Raw genomic sequence first — 15,883 nt, 5'->3', positions numbered from 1 at the left:
ATGGTAACCCCATCATTTTCACAAATAAATAACTTGCATGTGTAAATATGCATACACAAAGGAAGAAGCACCTGCAAATGATGGAGAAAATAGTGAATTTCAATATTCTACTGCATGTCCTTCTTTCAGTCTGTGTGTTTGTGATGAGACACATATGTTGTAGCACAGAAAGTATGATTCATTGCTTGCACTTTGCAAGTAAGATCACTACAAACAAAAACTCCATCCATGATTACTATGGCTGCTAGCTGTGGTTTTCGAACGTGTTGCCAAGCCACTGATGTTAAGAGAAAACTGTAAATGCATGATAGACTACATGCGGTGAACCCTGAATGTTAGGCATAGCAAAGTCATAAAAGAGAAGTAAAAACATCCAAAGTTTTGTTCATTTCTGTTGTATATGGAGGGACATTTAAATCATGACCCTTAAATGCTAGTTTCCATTCAACTCATTTTGATCAAAATTGGCCTTAACATTAAAATGTGTAGCATTTTTTTTAAAGCATGTTGTGCTTGACTGATACAATGGTGAAATGCCTGCAGTTTTGAGTATTATTTTTATTGCAGAATAGATCTTTTAAGTGTTAAATTTATTGCGAGTCTAACGTTATTTTGGTTCTGTTCTTCTTTCTAGACATACAAGCCATAGTAAAGAAATGCACGTGTTACAACAAATCTGACTTCTTCAACGGTGTACCCACTGCATTGTAAGAAAAGACTGCATTTTTCCACCTTTTTTACTGCATGTGACTTACACCGGAGCAACATGGGAAGCGTCAGCAGTCTTCTATCAGGGCACAGTTTTCACAGTAAGCATTGCAGAGCATCAGAATATAAAATCAGGAAGAGTTCGCACCTGAAAAAACTCAACCGCTACTCTGACGGGCTACTACGTTTTGGATTCTCCCAGGATTCTTCAAGCAATAGGACAAAGTCAGGAAAAAATGAAGACTTTTTTTACATTAAAGTGAGCCAAAAAGCTCGGCTTCCCAACAGAACAGATGTTCCAGTTGTTTCTAGTGTGGAACAGACTGAAAGGAGGCCATCAATGATTGACTTGAGCGGTTCAACTCCCCAGTTAGTGCAATTTCCTGCACAGCTTGACAAGGTGAGAAAATATCTTTGTAAAGAAGAAAACAATGTCAGAGTGCTAAAAATAGTTATGGTATATCTCAAACAGATAAGCTCAAAGGCTTTTAAAACCATTCATGTGCCTTATAGGATTCTTTAAACTTTGCTATGACATTTCCTTATATGACAGCATTTTTAATTAAAAAATTTGATCAGTATGAAGAAAGGTGTCACAAATAAAGGGTGGGGTTGTTGGAGTACAGTGTCTGGTTAGTGTAACTAAAAAGAACATTTATAAAGTCAATGTATGAATGTAGTTTCCAAACATCAATAATTTTATCCCTTGGTTTCTTCTGAAAAGGGGTCTTGTATGACCCAGTAGGAATTTCCCAGTAACTAAAAGCAAACAACTAGTTCAGTCTGGTATATACTCAGTTATTTTATTCTTAGTTCCTATAGTGTATAATTATTTGCAATACTGGACTTTTCTTTCTCTGAGCACCTCAGCCAATGGACATACCGCTGACTTGTGCCCATCTAGAACCATCCGTATGTCTCTTCTCTTCCTCCCCAGTACTACACTGTACACGTTCAGACCTGTGGGTTTCATATCCAGTCTCATTTCAACATGCCTCTACTACCCTTTTCCCTAGGATTTGCTTTTTTATTTATTTTTTTTCCCCTTGATGCTTCATCCTTGCCAATTGTCTCAGTGCCCTGTCCATCTCTGGGTTTACCTGCTACTACTATCTTCCCCCAGACTTTTTCATCAAGTGAACATTGCCTAGCAGGGATCTTAAGGATGTCTTGGTGGATGTTTCAGCAACTTCTTCTACCCCTTGTCCATGGGATTTTCTTGGCAAAAAATACTGGAGTGCATTGCCATTACTTTTTGCAATGGACCACATTTGCATGATCTCTCTGCCATGACCTGCACCTTTTAAGTGGCCCCATACAGTATAGGTCAAAGCTTCACTGAGGTACACCACCCCATTTATTACAATCAGTTAGCAAGTAATCTGCATTAAATATGAACAGCTTAAACAATGGAATGAATAACTTAAAGACAGAAATACATAAAGACAAGGCTGGTGTTTGCATAATAATGGAGACCTTGAGAAAGATGGATTTTATGTAGAGTGATGAAGATGATGAGTATGGCTTTTAGACCACATAACACAGATAATAGTTTGGCTACCCACGTGAAGGGTAGAACTTGAGTTAAACATTACCACATACATCTGTGGAAGTTAAAAATGATACAGCAAAGGTACTTCTGCTGTAATGTGGTAGAAGGACACCTAAAATCAGAGTTTCTTCAGGTGACCAAACACCAGAATAAATAAGTTGTGACATTTATAATTATATATGTACTCCTTTTGTAGACATAGTCATGCTATATGAGAAAATTAACTTGCCACACTCAAATGAGACTAGACAAAGGCCAAGCTCTTAAAAGCTTTTATGGATCAGCTTAGATATGATGTATGATAAACCGACATGAATGGGGAAACTTAATGGATTTGTCAACAGACAAGAACAATATAAAAGACATTACAATTGTCAGCTGGTGATGGCGATCATAGGTTCATAGGCTGGTACTAGGCTATAGGCCCTATGGCCTATACAAGCTTAGCCATAACAATTCCCTGGCTATTACTTCCCAGGTCCCCTGTCTAGTGATCCCTGGGGTGAATTTCCTATCTCCCATCCAATCGTCAAGGTTCTTTTTGAAGAGGCCAAAGAGGCGCTCAGCTTGACATGTATGGGCAGTCTATTCCAGAGTATGGGGAGTCTCTGGGTCAGGAACCTATCACTCCAGCATGTTTTGTTCATTGTGATGACCAGGTTTAGATCCCTGGAGTGTGTGGCTCTGAGGGATTGGGATTTCTTTAAGTGTAGCATGTCCAACAGCTCTGGGTTTGACATGGCCTTGCATGTTAAGCAGAGATCGCCTCTAAGCAGGCGATATGCGACAGAGTATAGCTGGAGTTTTTTTAGACAGTCAGCATAGGGCATCTGCTTTAGGCTTGTGATTCTTTTAGTGAGGTATTTTCTGTGGCCTTTCCAGTTCTTGCAGATGTCTTGTGAGGTACATACCAAATGGGGCATTGTACTCTATAATGGGTCTAATGAGGGATGAGTACAGTGGGACAATGACCTTCTTTTTTCTGGATGAAAATCCTTTAATGATGAGGTATGCCACATAGAAGGATTTCCTGACTGTTGTGGCGATGTGGTTATCGAAGGTGAGACCACTGTCCACTTGTGTCCCTAAGTCCCTTATCACAATTTTGGTGTTTAGTGTTCTGCCACTTATGTGGTAATTCGAGGGTACATAGTTTTTCCCAAAGGGGATAATTGTACATTTCCTGGCACTGAGCTTGAGCCCATGGCTGTGGCACTAAGCATCTGTTTCTGTAAGGCCCTTTTGTAGAATACCCACATAATTTGGGGATTCAATAATGGCTCCCAGTTTGCAGTCATCTGCAAACTTTGTTAGCCAGAGTCCCTTAGTGCTGGCCTATACTTCAGAGAAGTAGATGCCAAACAAGAGCAGTCCCAGGACTGAACCCTGAGGTACTCCACTTGTCACTTGTCTGGAGCTGGAATTTGAGTCTGCTACTTTTACAGTGTGGGTTCTGTCAGTAAGCCAGTTGGCAAGTCATCGAGTGAAGTAGGGATTAATGCCCAGCTTAGTAAGTTTATAGATGATTCCAGAGTGGGGGGTGGTGTTGAAGGCCTTGGCGAGGTCCAGATAGGCTCTGTGGACTGCCTTGCCCTCATCCACGGCTCTGGATACTGATTCAAAGAAGTCAATCAGGTTGAGGAGATAAGATCGGCCCTTTACAAAACCAAACTGGGTGGGGTCCAGTGTTTGAAGGTTGCCAATGTCTTTGTTTATAAGTTTCATGATAATATGTTCCATGGCTTTGCAGATCAGGCTCATCAGACTGATAGTCCCCGGGATCCAAGGTGGAGTGGGATAACTGTAGCTGTGCGCCACTCATTGGGCACGAATCCTGAGGTGAGGCTTTGATTAAACATTACACTTAGGTGAGGGGCCAGTTCATTTTGTAGTTCATGCAGTACACAGCCTGGGATGTCGTCTGGTCCCATGGATGCTGTATTCTTAGCTTTGGAGAGTGCGTTTTTTACCTGTGTGGCCATGATTACTGGAATTTGGCAATCTTTCGGTACTGAGCTGGGCCCTTTAGGGGTTGAGAGGAGGGTGAAGTTGGCACTGACTCGATCTGCCAGGATATTGGCAATATCCTTGGGATCAGTATATTTAATGCCATTCTGTTGTAGCTCAGAACAGATCTGAACATTGCCATTTAGATTATTGACATAACTATAGAATGCCTTGTGGTTGTCCTTGGAATCTTTGGAAATTATATTTTTGTAACTAGCTTTGGAGGATTTTGTGAGGGATCTCAGCTTCTTACTGAGGCTAGTAAGGGAGTATTTTGCATCCTGGGATTTTCCTCTTTTCTTCAACAGTTTCTTTCTTCTGTTGTATAGTTTGTTTATGACAGGGGACCACCAGATTGACTTCTTTTTTTTGGAGGAGAGCATCTTGGTTCTATTTGGAATGGCTCAATTCATGCATGAGTGGATGTGCTCGTACAGTGCCTTAGTGTAGGATTCAGCAGTCAAACTTTCAGTTCCCGTCTGCATGGGTGTCATGAAGTTTGCCACTTCTGACTTGAGTAGCATGAAGTTAGCTTTGGAGAAGTTTTTTATGGAGGTTTCCCTACTGGGGGGTGGGGGTGGGATGTGGACGTCAAGGGTGATTAGCTTATGGTCAGACCTGACCAATGAGAGGGTGACCACTGGCATGGAGCATCACTCTCCCATGTTGGTAATGACCAGGTCTAGGATATTTGAGCCCCTGGTAGGGCTATGGATTATGAATTCCAAGAACTGTTGGGCTAAGGTGTTGGTGCCTGAATAGTTTTCCCAGTTAATGGCAGGGTAGTTGAAATCACCCAGTATTAGGGTGTTTGGTTGTATCTTAATATTTTCCAGTATGTTTAGAAAGGTGCAGTGAGAATCTTGGGGTATGGTGGGGGATCTGTAGAAAACTACAATTTCGATTGCAGTCTTACCTAGTATTAGCTGTACTTGTAGAATTTCAGATTCATTGTGTTGGGCAACTAGCCTGGAGGTGTGAATATCCTTGGTGAATATGGACACTCCTTCGCCTTTAGTGTTTCGGTTCTGGTTTGGTGGCCGAAAAGTGTGGTAAAAGTTGTAGCCTGGTATTGCAGGTGTGCTCTCTGGAGCCTTGAACCAGGTCTCAGTTACTGCACAGATATCGATGTTTTCCATTTTTAGAAGTGCCTCGAGAGAGTGCATTTTGAGGTTTAGACTTCTAGCATTGAGTAGCATTACCTTCAGAGTTTGCATGCTTATTTCTGTTACAGTGGTGGTTTTGTCCTTTGAGCTTTGCCTAAAAAAGGCACTATAGGGGTGGCAAGAGCCTTAGCCTGTAACCTGAATCCCTGGAGCGACAGGTGCAGACCATCTCTGGCAAAGCATTATGGTCTGTCGATCATTTCATTCCAGGCAGACAAATACTGGATCCCCTTTGAATGACACCAGAAACTTAGCCAATTGTTGAAGTCAGTCATTTTGTCCTTATACTGTCGCAGTAAAACTGCACTCTGACAGAAATAAATTGGACTCAAAAGCTAATGGTGCTCCTCAGCAAGCAAAGAAGATGCCATTTCATTAGACTATAGGCTGAATCAAATTGGCAAAATGCCTTGATCCCAAGATCAACATGTCAGTGGTATGAATGGTTCTTGCCTGTCTTCACTGAAAAGAGTAAAAGCAAACCTGCAAAGGGTAAAAGTTTTAAACTAAGAAGTCTTAGAGGACTAAGAAGGAAAAATAGGTCACAGGAATAAAGGCCTGACTGTGGCTTAGATGCCCAGTTTCATCATTACCCTAGTCATTGGGTGGCCCAGTCCCAGAAGGATGGGAGTCAGTGAATGACTGATATCACCTCTTTTTTCTGGTTGGGATTCACATCTTGATACATTTTCTGCATTTTGAAAACTACATTCTGTCATCATTTCTTCATAAACAGTCAATGCAGCTTCACTCTAACAAGGTTGTATGTGGTATCGACACAGCAGTAAGCTTTTCTTTCCAGTTAGTGGCATCATACTTAAAACAGATCATAGGTTCATAGATTAGTTAATGGCTAATGGTTAGATGGCTAACTGTCCTTGCGAGCCATTTTAAGTCTAGCCAATTAGCCTTTGTGAGGCTCAAACTCTGCACCTTGTGTTTGTAAGGCAAACACCTTAACTTTTAGGCCACCCTCCCAGTCAAAAAGAAACAGCTTCTGCAAGGCTCAAGCCCAGGACCCTATACACTACAGTCATAGTAGTTAACCACTAAGCCATCAAAGCATGGACTACTTAGCTTACTATACATACAGAAAATTACTACAGCAGCCTCAAACTCATTGAAGTATATTTCTTACCACTCACTATGCCTACTCAAAATGGCAACCACACGATGCAGTTTCATGCAAATTAAGTCGTGCCTATCATTATTCACCTAGAATTATGACTGACAGCATACTATATACTGTAATCTGATCTGTTCGGCTTTGTAAATGGGACAGAGCATTGCTAGCTGAAAAGTAAACACTGCATTAAGCCTTTTAATTCTGCTTCTCCAATAAGGAAACATTCAAGAAGCTGCAATGCAAGTCAATATAAGTAAATGGGTTTGTGGATTCAAATGCAGTTGGATATTCAATCTGTATACATTAGAGTCCTTATGGCTACTAAGCTTGGCAAGAATTGATCAGACATAAGTCTGGTGAATTCGCCTTTCTAGTATCCTGTTTTTTTGCTAAATGCTTCCAAAAGGCTCAAAACTTAAAAAACTACTGCACCCAGAAAATGAAAAAATATATATTTCTTATCTCACTTGACATCAGTCTGTTGAATTCGCCTTTCTAGTATCCTGTGTTTTTGCTAAATGCTTCCACAAGGCTCAAAACTTAAAAGACTACTGCACCCAGAAAATGAAAAAATATATATTTCATTATATATCTCACTTTAAGAGCTAACATCTTCAGCTATTTTCTTTGAAGAAAACAGAAGTGTTGATACCTGTTTAACCTTGCTTGCTGATTACTGAAGTTTGTTACTGCTTCACAAATGGCACATAATTTGATCAGCATATTTCTTCAGTCCAATTATTTTGTGATATTTTTCTCTTTCGTCATATCTCCACTTTGTTGAAACCTATAACCACAGTTTAACATCTCCATTCTCACACAGGATCATGTAAATGCTTCAAACAGAATTTTCTAGATTTATGATTTCTAGATATGTGGATTATGTACCTAATGTTATCTGTGCTTAAATCTCCGTTTACTTATTTGTTTTTTGTTTATTTACTCTTAATTACTGTTTATTGACAGGGTTAGTCCCACTATGACAATATCCTATTTTATGGTGAGACCTGAGGTGGCATTCATACTGTCTAGGGGAAAAATGGCCAGGGCACCAGGGATCTTCCTGTACTATTTTTTGATAAGTGTCTTGGAAGCTTTTACATCCACCTGAGCCAACACCAACTGAAGCAGGTGGGGCCACGGTTTAACAACTCACCTGAAGGGCTGCACACTGTTCAGCATCTCCCAATCCCTCCCACCCAAAGTACACACCAATGATGCACTAGTACTGGAAAATTAATACAAATATCTTCATATCTGCTAAAATTTAGGAAGCTCCTTTTGGATCTCAAGCTGTGATTAAATGGGTCCTCACTGGATCACAGCATTACAGCAGTAAAAACTCAAATAAATCAGGAACTTCTATCATGTAGTTTAATGTAGTACCCTGGAATGATCTTGGCTTTAAAAATGTAAAATAAAAAATAGCACTAAAAATATTCAGTTTCATCACCAGCTTTGGCATATCTAGCAGCTTTCATGTCTTTTGAGAATTACATTCTGTCAGGATTACTTGAAACACAGCTGAGCAGTTAAATCTTACTATGGAAAGAGGCTAGTTGGAAACCAGCAGGCAGCTTTTCCTTCTAATTAGACTGAATTCTAAATAGACTGAAGATCTGAAACAGCTTTTTTGAATCACTGAATAAAAAGTGTAATTTTCTATACAAAGAAAATTGCAGCATAGTCTCTGCACATTTCAAACTACAATACTGCCTCACAGAGGCAGAAATTTCAAATGTCAACCACACATAATGGAACCTTGCACAGCACTAAACGTCTTTACACAGGAGTCAGGGATAATGGCAAAAAAATAAGCTGAAACAAAGGCCCCAAATCAGGGACAATGTAATTATTATTCTAAATGACTTCGTTTTTAGAAAATGTTTTTCAATAACATGCACTTTCTGATCAATAAGACATATAACTCTGTAATGTCTGGCTTTATTGATTGACTATAATCCTCAGTGACTTACCAAAAAAAGTTAAACATTTTATGAGAGGCAAGAAATATACAAGGCAAAACCATGGGTGATCTATAAAATCAGTGGTATTTAAGAGTTGTGAGTATAAAACTTGCTGCAGGTCATCATTTAACGAGGACTTTCATGAGTGACGTAGCGCACTGGAATTTGCCTTTCTTTAAGAATGCACTCAAAGTAGCTGCTTCGAATGCAAATACAGCAGTAGGCTTGTTCGTACCTACACACAGACAATATGAGAGTAACCACCTCACATGCCTGCTGTAAACTGTTCAGTAGAAAGTGGTAAGCCTGGAGAGAATCAGGTAAACCTCAGTCTGTCAGGTTCTTTTCAACAAGTGATTTTCTTAGTGTGCGCAACACTTAATACAAATGCAGTGGAAATTTACTAATGCATTTTAGGCATGCAGAAAGTTGCACTGCAAAACTGTCCTCTGTGCATTGGCCTGGAAGTAAGCTCCATAAAACAAAGGTAGTAAAGTGGAGTTTAGTCAACTGCATATGAGTGACTAAACAACTGATTGACAGGTGTGCAAGACTGCACAATTCCTGGAATTGGGAGATATGCCGTTATCCTGTGTTTGTGTGATTCAATAATAAAGTAATGTGTGAGGGGTGCAAGGGGGCTTGTCCCCCTGCAAAAAAATATTTTTGTTTTTTAGTTGCAAATTTCACATGCAACAAGGCCATTTCTTAGCACATGTGTTATGGTATCTTGACATTGGTATTTAATATTTTTACATCATTTTGCAAGTCAGCATTGTGTGTATTTAGTCATAAGCACTACATCCATATATATATATATATATATATATATATATATATATATATATATATAGATAGATAGATATAGATAGATAAATATACACACATACACACATTATATTATATATATATATATATATATATATATATGTGTGTGTGTGTGTGTGTGTGTGTGTGTGTGTGTAAAATGTGTGTTTTGTATGTGTGTAAATTGTGGCCAGATGCAATTGCTAAACAAAAGGCAGAGAATAAAGTGAAAACCAGGATAGTCTGACTGAGCTAGTGCCCTTTTTCAGTAGAGGCCTGGGGAGAAAAGCTCCCGAGTACAACAAACTACAGGACTGTAGTGAAATACAATAAAATATGTACTGTAAAATAGTTCAGCAAATCATCTGTTACAGTTCAATTAAGAGAATCAGCAAAAGAGACATTTAGACTAAGTAGTAAGTAATGAAGCCTGTAGCAACAAAAATACTGGCAAAACAAAACACATAAGGATTGTCATCAGTGGACAGCTGTACAATTCAGCACAGTTGGTTTTATAAGCTACAGTGGGTGTAGATCATTTATATAAAAAGCTAATGGCAAGTAGGATACAGGTAGCATGCACTTAGGTCCCTCAACAACAGGTATAAATATGACTCTGTCATTGTACATGTGGGTGTGAATGACCTGAGATGTACCTCCCTGGACTACATGAAAAGAGACATGGAGGAGCTCTCGGATTATGTAGCCCAGGCGGGTATGACCCTAGCCCTCAGTAGCATCCTACCATCACACAGAATGATAGCACAGTACAAGCAGAAAATGACTGATTTCAACAATTGGCTAAGTTTCGGGTGTCATTCTAAGGGGATCCAGTATCTGTCTGCCTGAGATGACATGATTGACAGACCTCGATAGTTTGCCAGAGATGGCCTGCATTTGTCATCCCTGGGCTTCCAGATACTGGCCAAGACTCTTGCCACCCATATAGTGCCTTTTTTAGGCGGTGTTCCAAAGACCAAATTACCACCGTAACAGCTACAAACAAATGCAATCTGAGGGTCATGTTGCTCAACACTAGAAGTCTAAAATCTCAAAATGCACTTCCTCGAAGCACTCCTTAAAATGGAGAACATCGACATTTGTGCTGTAAAAGAAATCTGGTTCAAGGCAGCAGAAAGCACCCCTGCACTACCAGGCTATAACTCATTCCACACCTTTTGGCCCCAGAATTTGGATCGAAGCTCCAAAGGTGGTGGAGTTTCCATATTCATAAATGATGCACACACCTCCAGACTGGTAGCCCAACATAATGCATCAGATACTTCAGGTGCAGCTAACATTGGGTAAGACTGTGATTCAGGTCATAGCCTGCTATAGGTCCCCAACCATGTCCTAAGACTCACACTCCACTTTCTGAAGCACACTGGATAATACTAGGGTCCAGCCTAACACTCTCATACTGGGCGACTTCAGCTACCCCTCCATTAACTGGGAAAACTACTCATGTACCAATACACTTGCCCAATGTTTCCTGGAATTCATTAATTCTAATGCCCTGGACCAGCTCATTCTTACCCCCACTAGAGGTAGCAACATCTTTGACCTGATCATTACTAACATGAGCGACCATTGCTCTACACTAGTAGTCAACTCCTCCCTGATTAGATCCGACCACAAACTAATCACCTTGAAAATCCACCCCCCCCCCCCCCACCGCAAAGGTAACCACCATGAAAAACTTCTCCAAAGCTAACTTTGGGCTACTAAAAAAAGAGCTGGCTAACTTCATGGCACCCATGCAAATGGAGAATAGTTGCATGACTGCCGAATCATACACCAATGCACTGTACGAATACATACACAAGTGCATGGATCTCACCATACCCAATAGAACCAACAGAAAGAGTAAACTGATGCAGAATAAGGTAAAGCCTCAAGACTGGAAAAAACTCCCTTATCAGCCTCAACAAAAAGTTGAGATCCCTCATCAAATCCTCTAAAGTTAGCTATGAAAAAAGAATTGCAGCAGATAGTAAAGTCAACCACAAGGCCTTCTATAGTTATGTAAAGAATCTCCACAGCAATGCCCAGATTTGCTCTGAGCTACTGCACCCTCCTATATCGAGTCAACAGATATTGCCAATATAATGGCCAACAGAGTCAGTGCCAACTTTACCCCCCCTCCCCAAGGACCAATCACAATACAGGTAGATTGCCAGGCACCCAGTATTACTGCTGCACAGGTTAAAACAGCACTGCCCAAGGCCAAGAATACAGCTTCTATGGGACCTGACAATATCCCTGGCTGTGTTCTACATGAACCACAGAGTGAACTAACACCTCATCTGTGTGCCCTGTTCAATCACAGCCCCACCTCAGGCTTTGTCCCTACTGAATGGTGCACTGCTACAGTCATCCCTCTCCACAAAGGAGGCGTGACTACAGACTCGCCCCATTAGCCTGGCAAGTCTGATATGCTAAGCCATGGAACCTAATAAACAAGGATATAGGGAATCTCCAAACTCTGGATCCCACAGAGTTTGATTTTGTGAAGGGTAGATCATGTCTGCTCAACTTGGTCGACTTCTTTAAGTCAGTCACCAGAGCTGTGGATGAAGGCAAGGTGGTTCATACAGCCTACCTTGATCTGGCCAAGGCCTTTGATACCATTCCCCACTCAGGAATCTTAGAAAAATTCACTAAGCTAGGCATCAACTCCTATATCACTAGGTGGATTTCAAACTGGCTCACAGATAGAACCCACAGTGTGAAAGTAGCTGACGCCAAGTCAGACTGACGACTAGTAATGAGTGGATTCCCACAGGGTCTGTTTGTTATCTACTTCTCTGAAGTCCAGGCCAACAAGAAGGGTCTCTGGCTGACAAAGTTCGCAGATGATTGCAAGTTGGGAGTTATTATTAACTCCCCAAGTGATGTTGACATCCTACAAAAAGGCCTCACTGAGACCAAAGACTGGTGTCAGAACCATGGCCTTAAGCTCAATGCCAAAAAATGTGTCATCCCCTTTGGGAAAGAAAAACAGTTCCCATGAATTACCACATCGATGGTAGTCCACTGAACACAGAAGGTGTTATAAGAGATCTGGGATCACAGGTTGACAGCAGCCTCTCTTTTGACCACCACATTGCCACTGTGGTCAGAAAGTCCTTCTATGTGGCAAATCTCATTACTAAGGGTTTTGCATCCAGGAACAAAGAGGTCATTGTCTCCCTCTACTCTTCCCTCATTAGGCCAGTCATTGAGTACAATGCTCCATTTGGCATGTTCTTCACTAGACACCTGCAACAACTGGAGAGGCCAGAAAAGTACCTCACAAAGAGGATCCTAGGCCTTAAACACTTGTCCTATATGGACAGACTCAAAAAACTCCAACTATTCTCTGTCTCATATCGCCTACTTAGAGGCGAACTCTGCTTGACTTACAAAGCCATGTCTGACCCAACTCTGTTGGAAATGTTACAGCTAAAGAAATCCCATTCCCTGTGCACCACACACTCCAGAGACCTCAACCTCATTAGCACAATCAACAGAATGTGCTGGATGGACAGGTTCATAACCCAGAGACTGCCCATGCCATGGAATAGACTTCCCATACATGTCAAACAGAGCACCTCACTGGCCCTCTTCAAGAGAAATCTTGATGAGTTGATGAGAAATAGGAAATTCACCCCAGGGATCACTCCCTTGGTTCTACTTGACAGAGGCACTGGGAACTAACATTGGGTGGCACGATGCCAGGGTAATCCTATGGGCTATGCTTGTAAAGGCTCCAGGGCCATTAGCCTAGTACATGCCTATGAACCTATGAACCTATGTTTCCAAAACTAGTTAAGTGAAGGAGCATGCAGACTAGTAGGTGACTGTCATTGTCATACTAAGGAGGTTAGTTAGAGGTAGCATGTTTCTAGAACTAGTAAGTGAAGGAGCATGCAGAGTAGTAGGTGACTGTCATTGTCTTACTAAGGAGGTTAGTTAGAGGTAGCATGTTTCTAGAACTAGTAAGTGAAGGAGCATGCAGAGTAGTAGGTGACTGTCATTGTCTTACTAAGGAGGTTAGTTAGAGGTAGCATGTTTCTAGAACTAGTAAGTGAAGGAGCATGCAGAGTAGTAGGTGACTGTCATTGTCTTACTAAGGAGGTTAGTTAGAGGTAGCATGTTTCTAGAACTAGTAAGTGAAGGAGCATGCAGAGTAGTAGGTGACTGTCATTGTCTTACTAAGGAGGTTAGTTAGAATACGATAAGTAGAGAAAAGGGAGGAACAGGAAGGAAAGTAAACCAAGGAGGAGGTAATAGATGAGAAAGGAACGGGTTCAAGTGGGATGTTTGCAGTGACAGATCCAGGTGCTGTTTAGATAATTTTTATGAGTTTTCTTCAATTCATGGACATGGGTAGTGTTTCAGAGGGTCATGGGAAGCTTGTTCCATGAAAGAGTGGGAAAGTAGCTGTAGAGTTTTTGTCCAATAGATTTTCTTAGGTTTCTAAATCTGTAAGTCTGAGCTTCTGAGGGATCGTGGGGGGGGTTATAGAAGGAGACATGTGAGGATATGTTAGGGCAGAAGGATGACTTGTTCAGGATAGAATGGATGAAGAGAGGTTGAATAAGTAAGAGTTGGTTAGGAAACTCTAGCCAGCTGAGTTCTTGGAGACATGACAGTGGTGTGATTTTGAAGGCAAATTAGTTGCAAATCTAGCTACTTTGTTGTAGGTGGTTTTGAGTTTGGAAAGTAGTGAGGACTGTAAGTTAGTTAGGATTTGTGAGCTGTAGAAGATAAGCTTGGGCAAGTGAGACTCTGGAGTTGGGTGTAAGGAACCTTTTGTTTCTATACAGTAGGCCAAGCTTTTCATGGATTTTCTTGATACAGTGATGTACATGCAGGTTAAACTTAAGTTGGTCATATATGATTGCTCCAAGGAGCTTAGTGTGGGTTTCAGCCATGATAGTAGTGTTGTAATGAGAAGAGATGGTGAATGAAGATTTAAGCTGATGGACAGATATAGGGAGGAAGAGAAGAAGTTTCATCTTTTTAGGGTTAAGCATCAGTTGGTTGTTAGTAAGACATTTTTCAGTGACACTGAATGATGTTTGTGTTAGGGTGAGGAGGTCAGAGGGGTAGTAAGCAGTAGAGATGATTGTGGAGTCATCTGCATATTGTATGAGGGATGAGTGATGACAGAATGTGTGAAGTTGATTAGTAAAGATGTTAAAGAGAAGGGGGCCTAGAACTGAGCCGTGTGGGATCCTCATTTTTAATGGGGAGAAAGGGAGGTAGAGCAGAGAGTCAGATGACGGATTGCTATCTGTCTTTGAGGTAGCTGTTAAACCAGGAGATTGTTACTGGCGAGAGGTTGAGTTGAGAAAGTTTGGACAGGAGGATGGAGTGAGAGACAGTATCAAAGGCTTTGGAGATGTCTATGAAGAGAAAGGACACTAGTTTATTATTGTCTCTGGTTAGAGAAATGCAGAGTTAAGGAAATAAGTGCAGTAATGCTGCTGTGGTGGGGGCAGAAGCCATGCTAGGTAGGGGTGATCAGGTTTTCTTGAGTGAGATCAGCCAAGATTTGTTTATAAACACAGTGCTTGAGAATTTTAGAGAGGGGAGAAAAAAGAGCTCTATGGAATTTCCACCTATGTGGATTTTTTATTTATTTATTAATTTATTTAGTTTGAATTTGTTAACCAAGGTAGAGCAGTCTTCCCATTGGGCGTCTTTCAGAGTGAGTGACAAAATGCAGTATATACACATGTTATATAGAAAGTGAGTATCATAGTTGGTTTGAGGGTATAAAAGTATCTATTGATACATACCATTTTTATACAGACTGACTGCCAAAACACAATATATACATGCATTACGTACAGAGTGTAAATCAGGGCTGGCATGCTATAAGAATCACAGTGAAAAATACAGTCGGAGCAAAGCATGTAGAGGGAAGAAGGACAGAGAGAGGTTCAGTTATATGACCAGAGGGACAGCAGGTGCATTTTAAAACAGTCTTGAAATGTGCTTTTATTTCTGATTGGAAAATGGAGAACGTGAAATAATCATTAAGAAAAGAAGGGAGAGATTCCCATAGACTAGGACCAAAAATTGGACTTGGAAAACATGGTCTGTGCTGTGAAGCCTAGTTTTTGGAGTGGGGGGGTGGAAAGGACCTCAGTGGTTATGATTTTTGAGGTTGTATGTTGGTGCATCTCTGAAAAGTCTAGAAACTACTGGTGGGAAGGTGTCACTTTTGAAAAGTTTAAATAGTTGGGAGGTGAGAAGGCCAGCACATTATCTTTTTTAATAGTTTTGCAGTGGTGTTCATTTCTTGGGGAGTAACTGATGAATTTGCATAAGTTGCCTGAGATGGATTAAATGGTGGATGCATTTCTTTTAGAGGGTGCAGCAGCTAGAGGGAGAGCGTATTCTAGATGAGCCAGTAAGATACCTTTGCCTATGGCATTTCTACAAGATCTAAATAGAAAAGGAGAATTCCTATTATCTCAAAATAGGAAAAAAGTTTATTTTTTTTTGCATATGTAGTCTAGGTAGAGTTGGAAATTTAGGAAGGTGTCCAATTAAA

General features: G+C 40.8%; 1 protein-coding gene across 1 annotated transcript in view; it reads left to right on the top strand.

Moving 5' to 3' along the window:
* The window catches only part of LZTS1 (leucine zipper tumor suppressor 1), a 493,920-nt gene that overhangs the window by 68,694 nt on the left and 409,343 nt on the right, over positions 1-15,883 (top strand). The window contains exon 2 of the mRNA XM_044082920.1: positions 635-1,108. Coding sequence (XP_043938855.1) covers positions 767-1,108 — 342 coding nt within the window. The 5' untranslated portion in view covers positions 635-766. The remainder of the gene's footprint in view (positions 1-634; positions 1,109-15,883) is intronic.

This window comes from Protopterus annectens, chromosome 9.part0 (assembly GCF_019279795.1).
Source record: "Protopterus annectens isolate FY-2018-M chromosome 9.part0, PAN1.0, whole genome shotgun sequence".
NCBI lineage: Eukaryota > Metazoa > Chordata > Ceratodontiformes > Protopteridae > Protopterus > Protopterus annectens.
The sequence above is the reverse complement of the archived record's forward strand: the minus strand, read 5'-3'. Positions and strand labels throughout refer to the sequence as shown.